At 34.2% G+C, this 16,019-nt stretch overlaps 1 protein-coding gene across 2 annotated transcripts in view; it reads right to left on the reverse strand.

The window, feature by feature from the left end:
* LOC136025973 (uncharacterized) overlaps positions 1-16,019 on the reverse strand; it is a 157,772-nt gene that overhangs the window by 99,731 nt on the left and 42,022 nt on the right. For both annotated transcript variants that reach the window (XM_065702092.1, XM_065702091.1), the window contains exons 3-4: positions 14,653-14,835; positions 9,880-10,094 (exon numbers count right to left, since the gene is read on the reverse strand). In XM_065702092.1, coding sequence (XP_065558164.1) covers positions 9,880-10,094; positions 14,653-14,835 — 398 coding nt within the window. The remainder of the gene's footprint in view (positions 1-9,879; positions 10,095-14,652; positions 14,836-16,019) is intronic.

The following is a 16,019-nucleotide window of genomic DNA, read 5'->3' on the forward strand; positions in this document are numbered from 1 at the left end:
TTTATACTTTTAGTTATTATTGGGTTTTTTCACCCACTCCTGCTTCCACCACTTACAGTTCGTTACCAAGGTACTTGGCCCAGGCTATTGGTTCAGGGTCAGTCAAATATAGAATGCGTTATTTTAACGATTTCAAGAGAAAAAAAAAACAACTGAATAATTTGTCATTAAATAACTTCTTTTTTTAATCTTACCATTGTATATTGTTCCCCGTATATTTTCACTTTGTATCCCCTATATGAGAACATAGAGTCACGTTTGAAATCACAAATTCTCCATAACTTTACAGAATAACAAACACTATTGAAGATATTCGTCTTACTTCCAAATTCACTAAGTTATGCTTAACTCCATCTTGAAAATAAATTACTTCCCTTTGTCAAGTTTCTCAAAGATACATATACAAAGTTTGTTGCTAAATCTCTGTGAATTTTCTAAGCTCTACCTTCACAATTTGAACTATGAAAGTTTTGAACCACTACGCTATATTCTGACAATGAACTGATTACTGACTTAAAGCTCAAAATATCTAATTTTTGTTTTGTTAAAATTTCAATTCATGTCACTGAAAAAATTTAGCAACTTTAGGGTGCCGTAACAGTTTTTTTAGATGTAGTTCCTTGGCATTTTCTTAATGCCTAGAATCTAGAAAAAAAAATTATACAGGAAAGACGATTGGGGGATTCTCTTTTTAAAAATGTATATATTCAGGATGAGGAAAAATTAAATATTGTCTCTTTAACTAAAATAAAGAAAATAAAACTTGATATTTTTTAAGGGGAATTTTAAAAAGGAAAATAGCAATTTCTTAGGATTCTTCTAATTAGGAAAAAGATTTATCGGGGCAAACTCAAAATATACTATTAGTATATTGAATTAGTATATTGAATAATTAGTATATTGAATAATATATTGATAAATAGTATATTGAAATATACTAAAATGTATATATTCAGGATGAGGAAATATTAAATATTGACTCCTTAACTAAAATAAAGAGAATAAAACCTGATATTTTTTAAGGGGAATTTTAAAAAGGAAAATAGCTATTTCTTAGGATCCTTAAAATTAGGATAAAGATTTATCGGGGCAAACTTTCCCATTTTACAAAGAAAAGTTTACGAAACATTCAAAATCAATGCAAAACAGGCTGAGGAGACAGAGTTTCTTCTCTTCTTTAGTTTTGAAGGCCTAGCAATTTAAAATTTAATTGTTGACTTCTTTCAAAGTAAATGGTTTGTTTCTCTAGGTCCAGTTTCTCTGTGGGTACTTACATTACTCACAGTACTCACATTTGACTTGCAAAACCAAAAGAGCTTAGGTCCCAATTTTGTAGCGGTTTAAAAATGATTCTTTTAACGTTTTCACCAAACAATTATTTAAAGAAATAAAAGAAATGATTAAACTACAAAATCCAGGTTTATAATGGTTCCATGATCGTATGAAATTTTTAGGCTTGGATAAAATAGTATTCGCTTTCCTCTCCCCTTCCGAATTTTAAAAATATTTTTTAGGGTATAAAGTTTTCCTGTTCTATTTGAAAGTTATGAATTTTTCAAAGATCAAGTTTTCTGCAGCTTACTTATTTAATCTTTTCATTAACTGAAAAATGTGTAACTTTTGCGCCTTGTCTGAGTGTATAAATGTTTTAAACTGTAAAATAATCCAAGAGACAAAACTTACCTTTCTAAATTTGTTTGAAATCCGTGTTCTGACACCCTGACAAATCCGTGCTCTACATTCTTTATAGTTTAAACGAACATTTAGTTTACATATATATAACTACATATAGTTTAAGCTGAAGCTTACAAGAACTTACATGTTTGAAGTGAAGGTAAAAATATGGATATTTTACGTATAAAAAAGTATGAAAGGTTGAAGTTTTTTAAACTTAGAACTTTACGCTTCCGCAGGCATATGCAAATAGAAGGCTACTTATGTGTACTCTAAATAAGTAATTACACTAAATAAGTTCAAGTAATTGACTACTTACGCTTTATCTATCATCAGTAAGTTTTACCTTGATACTTTTAAAATCGAATTTTCTGAGCTTTATTTGATGTTTTAATTTATTTAGAGTATTAAAGGTATCTAAAATCGTTGACATTTATAGATTAGGGGTCTTGAGGGAGTGGTAGCACTCACAGTTTATAATCACTTATGTTTATTTCAAGTTTTAGTGTAACTCTTTAACTACAGTTGAAGTATTCAGTTTTTAATTTAATTCCTGTCTGTTTCTAATGTTCTATTGATGGATATCCTATATATGAGGGGATATCACCCTATCAACCCCCACGTTATCTTTCAAAACGATTATCACTCCCGAAAATAACCATCCCCACTTCTGTGGAAGTAATCTTTTTACTTGCATAAAAGAATGTAAGAACAAACGAAAATAATCTTTTGATTTAAACTCAACACTTTCTTAGAACAAGAAGGAAGTTTTCATGTTCTCAGCATCAGAATTGAGTGTTTAGTTTAAATATAATTATCCAATTAAGGGTAGTTTCAACGGTCGGAATGTGAAAAAAGATCTTCTATATCTTTTTTTGGAAAGTTTTATCGGTGTAATAAGGGGTAAGTGTGAGGCATAACTAGGGAGGCAAAGTCCAGGGGACAAAGACTTACTAGGGAAAAGGGAACTTGTCCAGGAGCTATGGAGGGTATCCTTGGTGAAACAAAAAGAAATATTTGTTCCCCTTTTCTTGATAATGGTGAGATTGACTCTCTGGCGAAGAAAGCTACTCAAATCAAGAATAATTCTTAGGTGCCTTTTTTGACGGTCTCTATTATCGTTTTAAATCCTTTTCCCCAAAAGTGGCCAGCCCTGAAAAAAGGAAGTTAGAGCCCCCTCTAAAAATTCATTGGAGGCATAAGGATTAAAAAAAAAACAACCGTACTCGAGCACTGGGCGTACAAATGAGACGAAAATTCTCAAACAATGCGATTCAGGACATTTACTTTTTTAAGGAGTTTAAGGAGGAAATATGTAGCGCTTGTGCGTTTTAAAATATCATTAATAGGGCAATCAATTTTCAAGTCCCTTGAGGTGGTAACACCCAGAAATTTCGTAGCACTAACTAACATTTCAGTGTAGATAACTTCTTTTTTTTAAGTTTATCTTTCACTAATAAAGCTCTTTTTCTCCTTTTATCTTTAATCAGATGATTCAAAGTCTTGAAATGTAGACATCGTTCGCACTTTGTTCATTTAAAATAGGGGTTGCATCCCTATTTTGAACTGCTATATTTTCAACATTTCAGTGACGATCGGGCGATTCTATATTTGACCGACCCTGAACGAATAGCTTAGGCTAGGTACCTTGGTAATGAACTGTAAGTGGTGGAAGCAGAAGTGGGTGAAAAAACCGAATAGTACCCAAAACTATAAAAAAGAAATTTTAGTAACAAGTAATACATCAGAACAATTGGCTTTTTATTATGGTTCTTAATATATATAAAATTCATCAAGTCTAATGTCACCCATCAAAAGCTATGAACTTGAGAAGATTTTCGAAAAATTGAGGAAACACCCCCAAAAGGTCAAGGGATTTTAATGAAAATAACACTGTCAGATTCAGCCTATATGAAAACGCTGATGCAGAGATTTCAAGCTCCTATGTAAAGAAAGTGCAAATTTGTTATTTTTATTTCAAAAGAAAGATCACGAATATGTCTATTTTTTCACCAGAATTCATCGTATCAAACCAATGGACCCTCTTTTGAAGATCGGGAAGTGGCTCATTCCAATCGAAACTAAACCTACGTTGCCCTGGCAACGTGAAGTGTTGTGGCAACCTTTGTCCGACTTCGCCGGCTAAAGTGTTGCGAGAGCAACACTTTGGTTTTGTTTCTTCGCTATCGATGAGTAATCACATGATCAAAGGATATTCCTCAGCGATGAAAAAACAACAGACATTGTGACGGATGAAAACTCGGAACAATATCTTATATAATCTAGTTGGTATTTTAAAGCTATTGCTAACTTTTCAGGATCAAAAGCACTTTTTTCCACAAATTTCTAGCCCAAAGTGAACAGATTCTTAATTGCAAGTCCCTCTCCCGTGATAGACATCAAGTTCACCGGAAAAAAATAAATGGGTACACCAACTAGGAAAAGTTGCAAACCCCTCGTCGCTGAATATGATTTTAGCCCAACAGCCGATTGTTACTTACAAGTCCCCCACATGTCTTACCATTGGAACCAAATTCGTTCAACCATCAAATACACCGCAAACAAATAATAGGTACACCAGCTAGCAAAAGTGGTAAGCCCCTCATTGTTGAATATGATTATGAGCTAACAGCCGTTTCTCGCCCAAAGTGAACCGATTCTTACTTATAAGTTCCTCTCCCGTGATAGGCATCAAGTTCACCGAAAACAAATAAATGGGTACACCAACTAGCATAGTTGCAAACCCCTCATCGCTGAAGATGACTGTAGCCTGACAGCAGATTATTACTTACAAGTCCCCTACATGTCTTACCACTGGAACCAAACTGGTTTTACCATCAAATTGGTATTATTACACTGGAAACAAATAATAGATACACCAACTAGCAAAAGTTGCTAACTCCTCATTGCCGAAGGTGATTTTTACCTAACAGCCAACTCCTGCTTACAAGGTCTCAATATGTCTCACAATTTGTTTCGGCCTAGATTTCATTTTAGTGTGTACCTTACTACTGAAGCTGTCAACCCCTTGAAACTTTCAAACTGATATACCTCATGAAGAAATTTTTGTACCAAAAAAATGGATGTCATATACTTTGATCAGCTCATCAAGAGCTATCGATTGCCGTCGAAAAAAAAATTAGATCTGTCTTAGTTCAAAAGTTGCTTTTTTTTGCCGTAGGCCAACTTTCTAACGTCACCAATTAGAAAGGAGCAAAGGATAAGCTCCAATTTCCTTAGCAATGAGAGAACTTTTTAGTTTATTAGGCACATCTGATACCATTTCTCTACCGCAATCCCAAGTCCGAAAAACCGAATGATAAACTCATATGAAATCGCGAACAGAAGTGGATAGAAACAATAGATGGCAGTACTTCGGACCCGTGGGAAAATGCCACATTTTTGCTTCGGTAAATTTTTCTATTTATCACTCAAAGAAGATATATTGGCTGTGGGGCTGGGTAACTGCCGCATATATTTAACACTTATAGATTTTAGTCCATCTTCAATTTGAAAGTGGTGCCTGCCCTCTTGCCTGCTTGAACGGAGCTTTCCACTCGAAAGCAGAAACATGCTTTGACGAAACGAAAGCTTGGCTGCACAACTTCAGATATTCCTCTCTGACATAGGCTATATAACTCCACTTCACTTCGCACATCATAGGCTCTGGCTCGTGGACAAGCAAAAACCATCCTTTTTGGCCCCAGGCAAGAGCTCTGCAGAGCTTCCCAAAATGTAATGTCTTATTCATCAATCCGGCTTGAGGTCCACACTTTCCGTAAAAACCGCAAAAGTTAGACCCTTACCAGTTTCCAGGAATAAGCTGACATCGGCGACATAGGAAAAAAAAGAAACAAAAAAGGTACAAAACCAAAGTGTTGCTCTCGCAACACAATTAGATGTTCTACTGCCCATTTAAAGTGACCAAATAGATTAGAGAGCTATTAGCCTCCTCCCATGCCCGTTTATTTCCAAAACGTCTGATTAAAATTTTGAAAAAACCATTTTGTTCAGCATAGCTGGAGGGTCCAAATACTATGCCTTTTGGGATGACATAGCCCCCCCCCCTACAGTCCTTGGAGAAAGGGCTGTAAGTTATTAAATTTGTTCATTGTTTTCATATAGTATTTGTTATCTTTTTATGGGGGGCAGGGAGTTTTTTTTTATTGGGGATTTTCACGGGGAGAATTTTCTGTTGGGAGGAAAGTTTCCGGGTGGAGTTTCCAGTGGAAAGTTTAAATGAAAAGTTAAACTTTACCGTAAAAAGTGGGGGTAGAGAATTAGACATTCTGGTTGCCTAATGGCAATAAGAAGGAGATATGTAGCGCTTGTGCGTTTTAAAATATCCTTAATATGGCAATCAATTTTAAGTCCCTTGAGGTGGTAACACCCAGAAATTTCGTAGCACTAACTAACATTTTAGTGTAGATAATTTCTTTTTTTTAAGTTTATCTTTCACTAATAAAGCTCTTTTTCTCCTTTTATCTTTAATCATATGATTCAAAGTCTTGAAATGTAGACATCGTTCGAACTTTTTTCCTTTAAAATAGGGGTTGCATCCCTATTTTGAACTGTTATATTTTCAACATTTCAGTGACGATCGGGAAAGTGAATGAAGCTGGAGTCGTAAGAAATCTCATATCCGAAAAATAAACAGCAAGGCTGTTTATCATTGTAAGAAAAAAATAAAGTCTAAAAAGGTTTCCTAGGTGACACCATTGCAAATTGGGAGGTGATAAGAATATACATTTAGGATTTCACAATTTGTGCTCTATTAGAGAGGAAAGACGTAATTATCTTAATCAAATGCATCGGATGTTTTACCATTCTTAAGTAGATTCATTTTAATTTTATTTATTTTTTCAATAAGTTTGCAGTGTACAGTTTTTCATCAGAACATGTTTTTACTTTTTTCAAGAAATTCCCCTTTGTATTATGTTTTAATCAGGCATTAAAAGTTAGAGATTTTGTCATTAATATCGTTATTCCCAATGAGAACCAACAAGTTTTTACTGGTAATCAAAAATCGAAAAGGTCATCATTGAAAATCCGTCGATAAGAGAAGTCAGTAACAGAAAATGCATGGTTAAAGCTGGAAAGAAGTTCTTTTGACAACTGAAAATGGTAGCCTTCCTTTTAACCCGAGGAGGGCATAAGGACAAAGTTTTATGAATTTGGAGAGCTTCTTAATTTTCGGTAGGTCGGGAATAATAATTCTCAATGGAAGTAAGCGCTTGCATACTTCATTTTAAGATTTTCAAAATTGTCATACTTGATTATGTTTGTTGGGGTCTGTGTCGCTTATTAGAAGATAAACGTATATTTTCTTTTATACACAGATTTACCTCTAACATAATTTTTATTAGAAACTAGTCTGTTTTCAATGGCGGTTTAAAGGCAAGAATTTCACAAGAAGTAATAAATTAGTTTTTACTGAAGTTCTATTTTAGTCGTTTCAAGGACTAGCTAAATCTTGCCATTGATTTGTAATTTATGGACAAAATTACTTTAATTTTGGGGTTTCAAAGGCTTCGTTGGCCAACCACGTCAGTTAATGGTGAAAGGGGTTAACTTACCTTTTTTCTGTTTATAAGATTGCTTAGTCTTAGTTCCTGTTCAGAGTTTATCGAGATAATACTGGGTTTGATATTGGTAAATAAAAGTGAATTATATTTCTACGGCTGTCTCTATTATTTTCCCCAAGCCCTGTTAGGGCTAAGAATAGATTTTTAGGAGTTTATCGCCATAGTAGTATCCACTTGGGGGCCCTTCTTCCTCGACAAATAAATTGATATATAAACTATTGGTGGCACAGACCCTGGCTCAGTGAGCCAAATAGCGTGGCACTTACTCCGCCACAGGTTGTCAAATCTACACTGTTCATAGTTGTGGCAAGCCCACAGCCCGAATCAGTGAGGACAGAAATCATAGAATCGGTGGCACGTCAGATTTGACCATGGCACCATTGGCCCCGTTATGTGCTCTGATGCCAGTTTTGGTGCCAGAGAACTTACACTAGTCGCTCAGGACTAAACATGGCAGCCTATTAGATTACGAATACTCAAGGCAGAATAGTCCACGAGAGACCTTGGGCCGCGATTCCATACTCTAGTACCAGTAGTGGTACTAGTGGCGTAAGAGTAATTCCATTGTTATTCAATTCCCCTTCTTTCTCTCCCCTTTTCTCTCTTTTTTCCCATTTCTCTCTGCTTTTCATTGCCTTCATCCATATTATTGACCTCAACGTTTATAAGATCTCGGGAACTTTAGAGCAAACATTCTGTAATCGTTGAAGCGATAGCTCCACCGTCTAAAAAAGCGAACCAAGGCCCATAGTAACTTAAATTTTAAAAACATATTTCAAGAAAAACTGTTTAATTAGAAGAAACTACCATGTGAATCTGATTCAGGATCCATGACAACTATTATTTCGATTAATCTAAGTAGTAAAAGTTTTTGCCGAAAACAAATTTGTGAATATTGGCAGGCGTCGCATTTAGAATGCTAGAAAAGGTCTCTCTTGAACGAAAGCCGCAATATATAGTGCCCTTGTAACAAAAGAGATTCAGCCTTAGTATAGTGGCGTTTACTGCCGTTTTATGCCACAAAATATAAACTTTTGCCCAAACAGGGTCAAAACCCCAATGAAGGAGATTCTAAGAAAACCAATCGATTTGTATAGTCCGAGACCTAAAACAAGAGCTTCTGATTCCACCGTCTTGAAAAACCATAATAATATGGTATTTTCCGCTTTTTTGTGCCGCACAGCATGAATTTTAAAAACAAAAGAGGGTTCAAATGCTGGGAATGCAAATTACAAGATAACTAATCCATTTTTTATTTTCATGTTTCCCTCCCCCAAACTTGAAAAGTGACTCTATAGTATACGGGTCAAGCCACACTTGCACGAGGAGAATGATGTAGTGAGCGTCGGGTTTATTTATAAATTATAAGCTGATATTGAAATGAATGTTGTATCGATTACAAATTTTGTTAATAAATCATCAGTAAACGGTGACTTTTTGATGCCACGAAAGAGATCGTGCCAAAGTAAATCGGCCTTTGTTTTTGTCCCTCCATTTTGTGCCAGAGAGCATTAATTTTTCTAAGAAATAAGTCAAAATGCCATGAAACGTAAATTTAAGATAACTAATCAATTAGCCCTGGTTTGAGACAAACAGTTGGGTATTCTGAGCCCCACATCAGGAAAAATGAGAAGATCTCCTTTTTGCATGGTCAGCATTCATCTCGTTCTTATTTCCATTTTTTTCTGTTTGGGCTAGCAGGATACCATTAGATATAAGAGAGATCTATACTGTGTCATTTAAAAGCTAATTTTCAATCTCTACGTGCTTCTTATAAATTTCTTGCAATAGTTTCGTCGTAAAGCGACAGATGGTTCAGACAATGGCACTTTTTGATACTATTTTTGGAGTGGAAAGGCTGCGGAGTATACGTAGTACACCATTCTTTCCTCCATAGTAAAAAATGCTCAATCGGAGGTTTGCACCCCCTCATTAGTTTATACTTTCCCTCCCAGTCTCCTTGGTAAGTGAAAACTAAGAGACACAATTTTCAAATCTTATCACGTTTGATATTTCAGGTGTTGGTTCCAAAGAATCATCTTTTATAGTAACTGCAACTGCAAATTTTGTTTTTTAAGCCTTCCAACATGTATTAGATATAACTGGTGCGTTGGAAACTCAACAATTTTATTTATGCTATGTATGACATCATATAAGAAACTGCTTATATGATGTGATATATGATGTCATAAGAAATGCTTATATGATGTACCAACACAATAGGTCTACAAGACGTCATTTGCATTAAACAAAAATTAAGGCTCTGAACGGATTTTCTCTGACTCCTGACCTATCTAGATCGTTTTTTATGAAAGAATATCCTAAGATAAGAATTTTATCGAACAAATATGGAGCCGTTTTCAAGAAAAAATACATAAATACATACATGCACAATTATTGCTCACTTATATATATATATATATATATATATATATATATATATATATATATATATATATATATATATATATATATATATATATATATATATATATATATATATATATATATATATATATGTTTATCTATTTATTTATTTAAGAATAATTTTTACTAGGTCAACCTTCTAGTTTGAAAAATTTTCAAACTAAAAAGCCAGAGTATATTGTGAAAGACTTACCTCACCAAGGTCTCGAGTTGACACGATTGATTCATATTGCAAGGGAAGGACCGGTATTGCCTCTCTTATGACTATACTTTGCAAATCAGCGGATCGTTCAATGATTGAAGTCCCGTCAAAAATAGCCAGTAGCTGACTGTCTTCATTTTGTATCAAACTCACAATAAACTCTTTTGTCACTCTTGAATCAAAGCAAGTATCAAAAACTTGCATACCTAAATTAAAGTAAAGCTCTTTAAATGAAATGGAGTACAAACACATTATGCAATAACTTCACCCCAGAAGGATGCAAGAATATAACACCCGGTTCTCCTTTGACTAAAAATATCAGATTTCGTACTTATCGGTTATATAATAGACACTATAAAATTTCAAGACAAGAAACTGGTCAAGTAACTTCTTTATTCTGTCGATCATTTGGATGGCAAAGATCAGATGGGATAATAACCGGTTAGTTTGCTTTGACTATGATAGAAAATAGTGTCTCACCATGGATGTTCAAGTTAAGATTTGAGATTTGCCAGGGACCAAAAAACAGGCAATTATATTTTTCCAGGATAACGATTTTTTGTTGTAAACTAAGAATGGTTAGTGTACGCATTTAATATTAGCTATACTTTACCCCACCCGCCTAATGTGCAAATATATAACTCAAATTTGTTTCCTAACTATTACATATTCATCATAATTTGTTTTCATTTCATTAGCATTAATCGAACTTCACTTCCTGAGTGTCTATTATATAACCGATAAGTACGTCAAATTTTTACACAAATTTCCTCATAGTTTTCTGGACTTTGTATATGATTCGTTTTTATGCCACTTTAACAGCTCCCTGCAACTACTTTGATAAAGGTCCGGTATAAATTCATGAATGAATGCTAGCTCATGATGCCTGAAATGTACTTAAAAAAAAAACAAAAAACTATCGATCAATCACTGATAGAAAGTAATTCTCTTCGAAAAGTTTTAAATTTACACTTCCCATAATTTTTTATATATGCACTTTCAAAGTGACAGCTTATAAGGTTACCTTGAGAACCTTGCTGTTAAACAAGGAGACTGTGACAATTTCATTAGAGTTTAATTTCCTTGAAATTAGAAGGTTTTACTTTCAGTAATATACGTTCCCCGAAAGCAACGTCATTGGAAGAAGAGAAACTAAGGAATTTAAGGGGAAGATCTAAGAAAACCATATGAAATTTAGAAAGTTCCAGGTAAACAGAAACGTCGACTAGACTCCTTATGCGCATCAATGGCTCTGGGGGAACTTTACCCTTTTTTCAAACTCACTTTTTATGATTCCAAGGTGTGAATGTGAGATTGAATATTTTAAAATGTTAGTGCAACGATATGTTGGCCATCATTGGATGATATAATGCTTTTTGTGGCTCAAAATGGCGCTTTGCCAGAATACACTTTCTTTTGTTAAACAAGGCAGTTGAATTTAAAATTTCCACTCAGATGAAACCTCGTCCAACGTTCTACAGCAGCTGCTTTGCTACGATTCACGTGAACGCACCTGGCCAATGGTCGTAGAATATATTGACAAGACTCGACCAATTTTTTGTTAAAACAGTTAGTTCATATCTGCGTTGCCATACGGTGTTCGGAGTTTGGTTCCAGGTACCATGGGGCCTGGAGCTGCATGGAGATTATGCGAAGATCCCCAAATAATCAAACAAGAAAAAAAAAGACGTTTGAATGAAAACTTGTTCAGAATGTCAGTGCAATTTTGAAGTAACAAAATATTATTTAACCAAGAAAGGGGTCATTTCGGCCATTGACCTGCGAAACAACAGCTTTTGCCAAAGAGGGCCAAAAGACCTTGGAGCAAAAATTTTGAGATAGGCAACAAGTTTAATACTAATGAGATTCTTAGCACGATAACTTCCCCTGTCGTCAGACAGGGGAGGTTATCGTGCTAAGACTTGCAGTGACGGGTTAAAACCGTTCATCCTTAAATGTATATTGGCTGCAGTAATTCAAATCTCTTAAGTCACTCTTCTTGTCCAAGTCAGATCCCATAAATTCAGCACTTTGAGCAATTTTTTTGTCTTTCTTGGTAGTTGTGAATATATTTAGAATCCACTGTTGTTGTTTTTTTTTACTTTTTTTTTTCCTTACTGACAAAAATAATGAAAACTCGAAACTTCTTGTATCAATATTGTGTTTGGTCTATCTTGAAAACATAAAAAATTTAATGCCTAAAACCTCGAGCAATTTTTTAACTTTCTTGGTAGTTCTGAATGTATTTAGAATCTGCTATTGGTTTTCCACTTTTTGTCTTTTTCCTTATTGACAAAAAATAGTCAGAAATTGGAGCTTCTGATTTCAAATAGTATTAATTAAACAAATAGGAACATTTGTCAGGAATGATTTAATTCAGAGAAAAAGAGCCATCTAGTAGTTCTATACTGAAATATCGAGTCTATTTTACTTTGTTTTCTGATTTTGTATTTGTGCAATGGTCAGTCGGCTTTGAACACACTTATTTATCCATCTACACCGTCAGTTGACATTCGAAAATGACTTCGTTAGACGTATTTGTTAACATACGTATATGACTAAACATGTACGTGACCAACATGAATTAACACATGTATTATCTCACATCAATATCCCGGCATGTACCGTTAATATACAAAATTGGGTGTTTGGCTGCTAAAAGGTTAGAGTTAATTATCTAGTTCTAGAGTTTAGAATTATCTGTCTAGAATTTCAAATTATAGGAATTAAAAAGCTTCTTTGGCACTATAGCATTTATACCTAAGAGTGGCGAAGTACATACAAGTGCATACAGTGCAAGTTCCAGCACTAAGCGCTAGACCTATATGGAAACTTCGTTGACGAGTTAGGGATTATTACGAACAGTAATCTGAAACATTCAGTGGAATTAGTTGGATTATTTGGAACTTCAACCATCTATGCAATGAAATATGCAATGAAAAGTTCCAGCACAAAATGCTAGACCTATATGGAAACTTCGTTGAGGAGTGAGGGATTATTACGAACAGTAATCTGAAAGGTTCAATGGAATTAGTTGGTTTATTTGGAACTTCAACCATCTATGCAATATAATAAAACTTCTTTTTTCACTATGGCATCATTACCGAAGAGTGGCGAAGAACATACATGCGCATACAGTGCAAGTTCCGGCATCAAGTGCTAGACCTACATGGAAACTTCGTTGAGGAGTGAGGGATTATTACGAACAGTAATCTGAAAGGTTCAGTGGAATTAGTTGGTTTATTTATAGCTTTAGCCATGTATGTACAGTATTGCATAGTACAAAAACAACTTTTAAGATGAAAAAGGAATTTAATAAATGATAATTTGGAGGAAACAAGGATGTCGGATGCCCCGAAAATCATAACTCAAGACCGAAGTTTCGACCCATCATTTACTGTTTTCACATTTCCATTAAGAAAATTAAAGCTGGTGCTAAGGGGGAAGCAGCTCCCCTCTATCTACAGAAGGATATTAAGAGCAAGAAGGAATTTAAATTTGTTGTTTTTTAAAACTGAGAAGAATAATCATCACGAAGAACAAGATTTTTCAAACAATCCCCCTTCCTGTGAAATTAAAAAGAAACTATAGTCAGATGATATTACCTTTTTGGCCTTTTACATCCCCTTGAGAATACACCAGAGACATTAAAGCTATTTCTTTTTGGAAGGAAGATCATAGAAAAACATGGGCCATAGAAAATAGAAGGAAAAATCCTTCAAACTTTTTTTCCTAGTTTTTAGCGCCAGTTTTGATTTACGAAAAAGATAGCCCCTGTTTCCGCTATTTAATGCCACAAAACGAAATTCAAAACTAAAGCATCAGATATTCAAAGATTATGAGATACTCCTTCAATTTTGAAAAACCTTGGACAGGTCCACCATATTCTAATGGCTCCTCGTGGCAGGGCCCTTAGACTCACGTGGCGTTGTACTTTGCTCATCCATTATTAAGGAGTAAACGATAGTATACTTACTAAAAACAAATTAAACATTGATTTAAATTAGATAAAGAAAAGAAGAGAAAATATTTACTATTTGAGAGAGTTTTTCACATGGAATTATAAGAAATAGTTGGTTAGTAATTGTAATTATCTTTCAAAACATCAAAACTGGAAATTTTACAGTGTAAAGCAACGCGTCTGAATGAGCACTATTATAGAAGCATATTAGTTAGAATTTTAGTTTTGGTATAAAGAGCTCACTTTTAGGATAAATTTTAGTCATTTTAAGCTCTAACAGCGCTCTTTACTTTCATAAGAATAAACAGTGCTTGTGAATTATAGTGTAAACACTCCAACTCAAGTTCTTCATCTAAGTAGAAACTTTTTCTCTGACGCTCATTCCTAATGAAATATCGCAAATATGGTGAGAATATAATACTTAAGAAACAAATTTGGGCTACATATTTGCACATTAGGGGGTGGGGTAAAGTATAGCAAGTCTACATTCAAAAAATTGTCAGGTAAAATTATTCTGCATAGTGTATAGTAAGAATTGTTTTCTAACTTTACACGGTCCAAATACTTTACCAAAATTTCCCCGCCCCTAATGTGCAAAAATATATCCCAAACTATATATTTCCCATAGATTCTGTCATTCGTCTTTGTCTTGTCTCACGCTAAGCTCAAACCGGTTCTAGAGTGCGTCAATGGATAAAGAACTTGTGGTTTTCTGCTATAATACATAAGTACCGAATAAACTCTTAAATTTATTTTACTCAGCCCTTATTTCATTTTTGTGTTGTATCAACAATTTCACTTACCTATTTGAATGCCTGGAACAAAAGAATCCCGCACAATGCGAGAAGAGACCTCCCCCGATTTTTGATTTATTATGTCAATAGCATATTTAACAGCTTCAAAGTATTCAACAGGGTCTTTTTTTGGAATTCCATCATTTTCATCATTGGAAAGGCTGGAGTATTGCCGAATATCAAGTAGCACAGCTGCAAAAAATAAATAAAATAATAAAATATGTATTTAATATACTACAAAAATTATATTTGCACCCTTTTAAACATAATTAACAAGAAAAATACTTAAAGATAATTAGGTATAAAGTAGATAAAGTAGTAATTAACAAGAAAAAATATTTAGAGATAAAAATAAACTAACTTTATGTTGCTTGGGCAACGTGAACCGTTGCAGCAGTCATTGGTAAGTTTCATCGGCGTAAGTGTAGTGGGAGCAACATTCTTTTTGCTTCTTCGCCATTGGTTAAAACGCTGTACTTATCAGACCATCCAAACTTTTAAAATAATATGCTCTAATAATCATCCTTTCTTCAGGAAAAGTTATCACGTATTCCTTAATGAGGAATTGACCTTAAAGCCAAGAACCAACTTTATTCTCTATTTCCAGGTGCCTCATCCATGCTATTAATTTGAAAAATCCACAATGCATATAACGCAATACTGTGTTGCTTTGACCCGGAAGATGAGAAATATAATTGTTTTTCAATTTATTCATGGGTAAGAGCAAATATTACCTCAAATACACACGAGAAACCACTAATATACATTTACTACAAATATATAACCCCTCTACCTTAATTATGAACGGGTTGAGCATTCTTCCTTGCAAGTCACTCCGGTGATCGATATGAAAACAGATGTGTCTTAGCCTCAAATGCATATGGGAGACCAATAATAAGTAGATGTACACCAGCCGAAAAATTGTAAATGAAACGTAAAGAAATGAGAGCATAAATTAATGAAATGAAATGAATGACATATAATGAAATTAAAGTCTAATAATTTCAATTCAAAAGCAGTGTGGTCAAATAAATTACTTTTAAAATTGTCAAATCCTCACCGTCAAAGATAATCAAACAGTTCATGGTGACGAACTGTAGTAAGGAGCGACCCGGCTCAATAGTAAACGAAACTCTAAAAATTTTGATGCTAAAAGATACATCAAAAGAATCGAATTTTCATGCTGATTTTAAATATATAAGTTTCATCAAATTTAGTCTTTGTCATCAAAAGTTTCGAGCCTGAGAAGATTTACCTTATTTTAGAAAATAAGGAGAAACATCCCATAAAAGTTATAGAATATTAACGAAAATCACAGAATCGCATTCAGCGTATCAGAGAACCCTATAGCGAAAATTTCAAGCTCATATCTACAA

This window comes from Artemia franciscana, chromosome 4 (genome assembly GCF_032884065.1).
Source record: "Artemia franciscana chromosome 4, ASM3288406v1, whole genome shotgun sequence".
Taxonomy (NCBI): Eukaryota; Metazoa; Arthropoda; class Branchiopoda; order Anostraca; family Artemiidae; genus Artemia; species Artemia franciscana.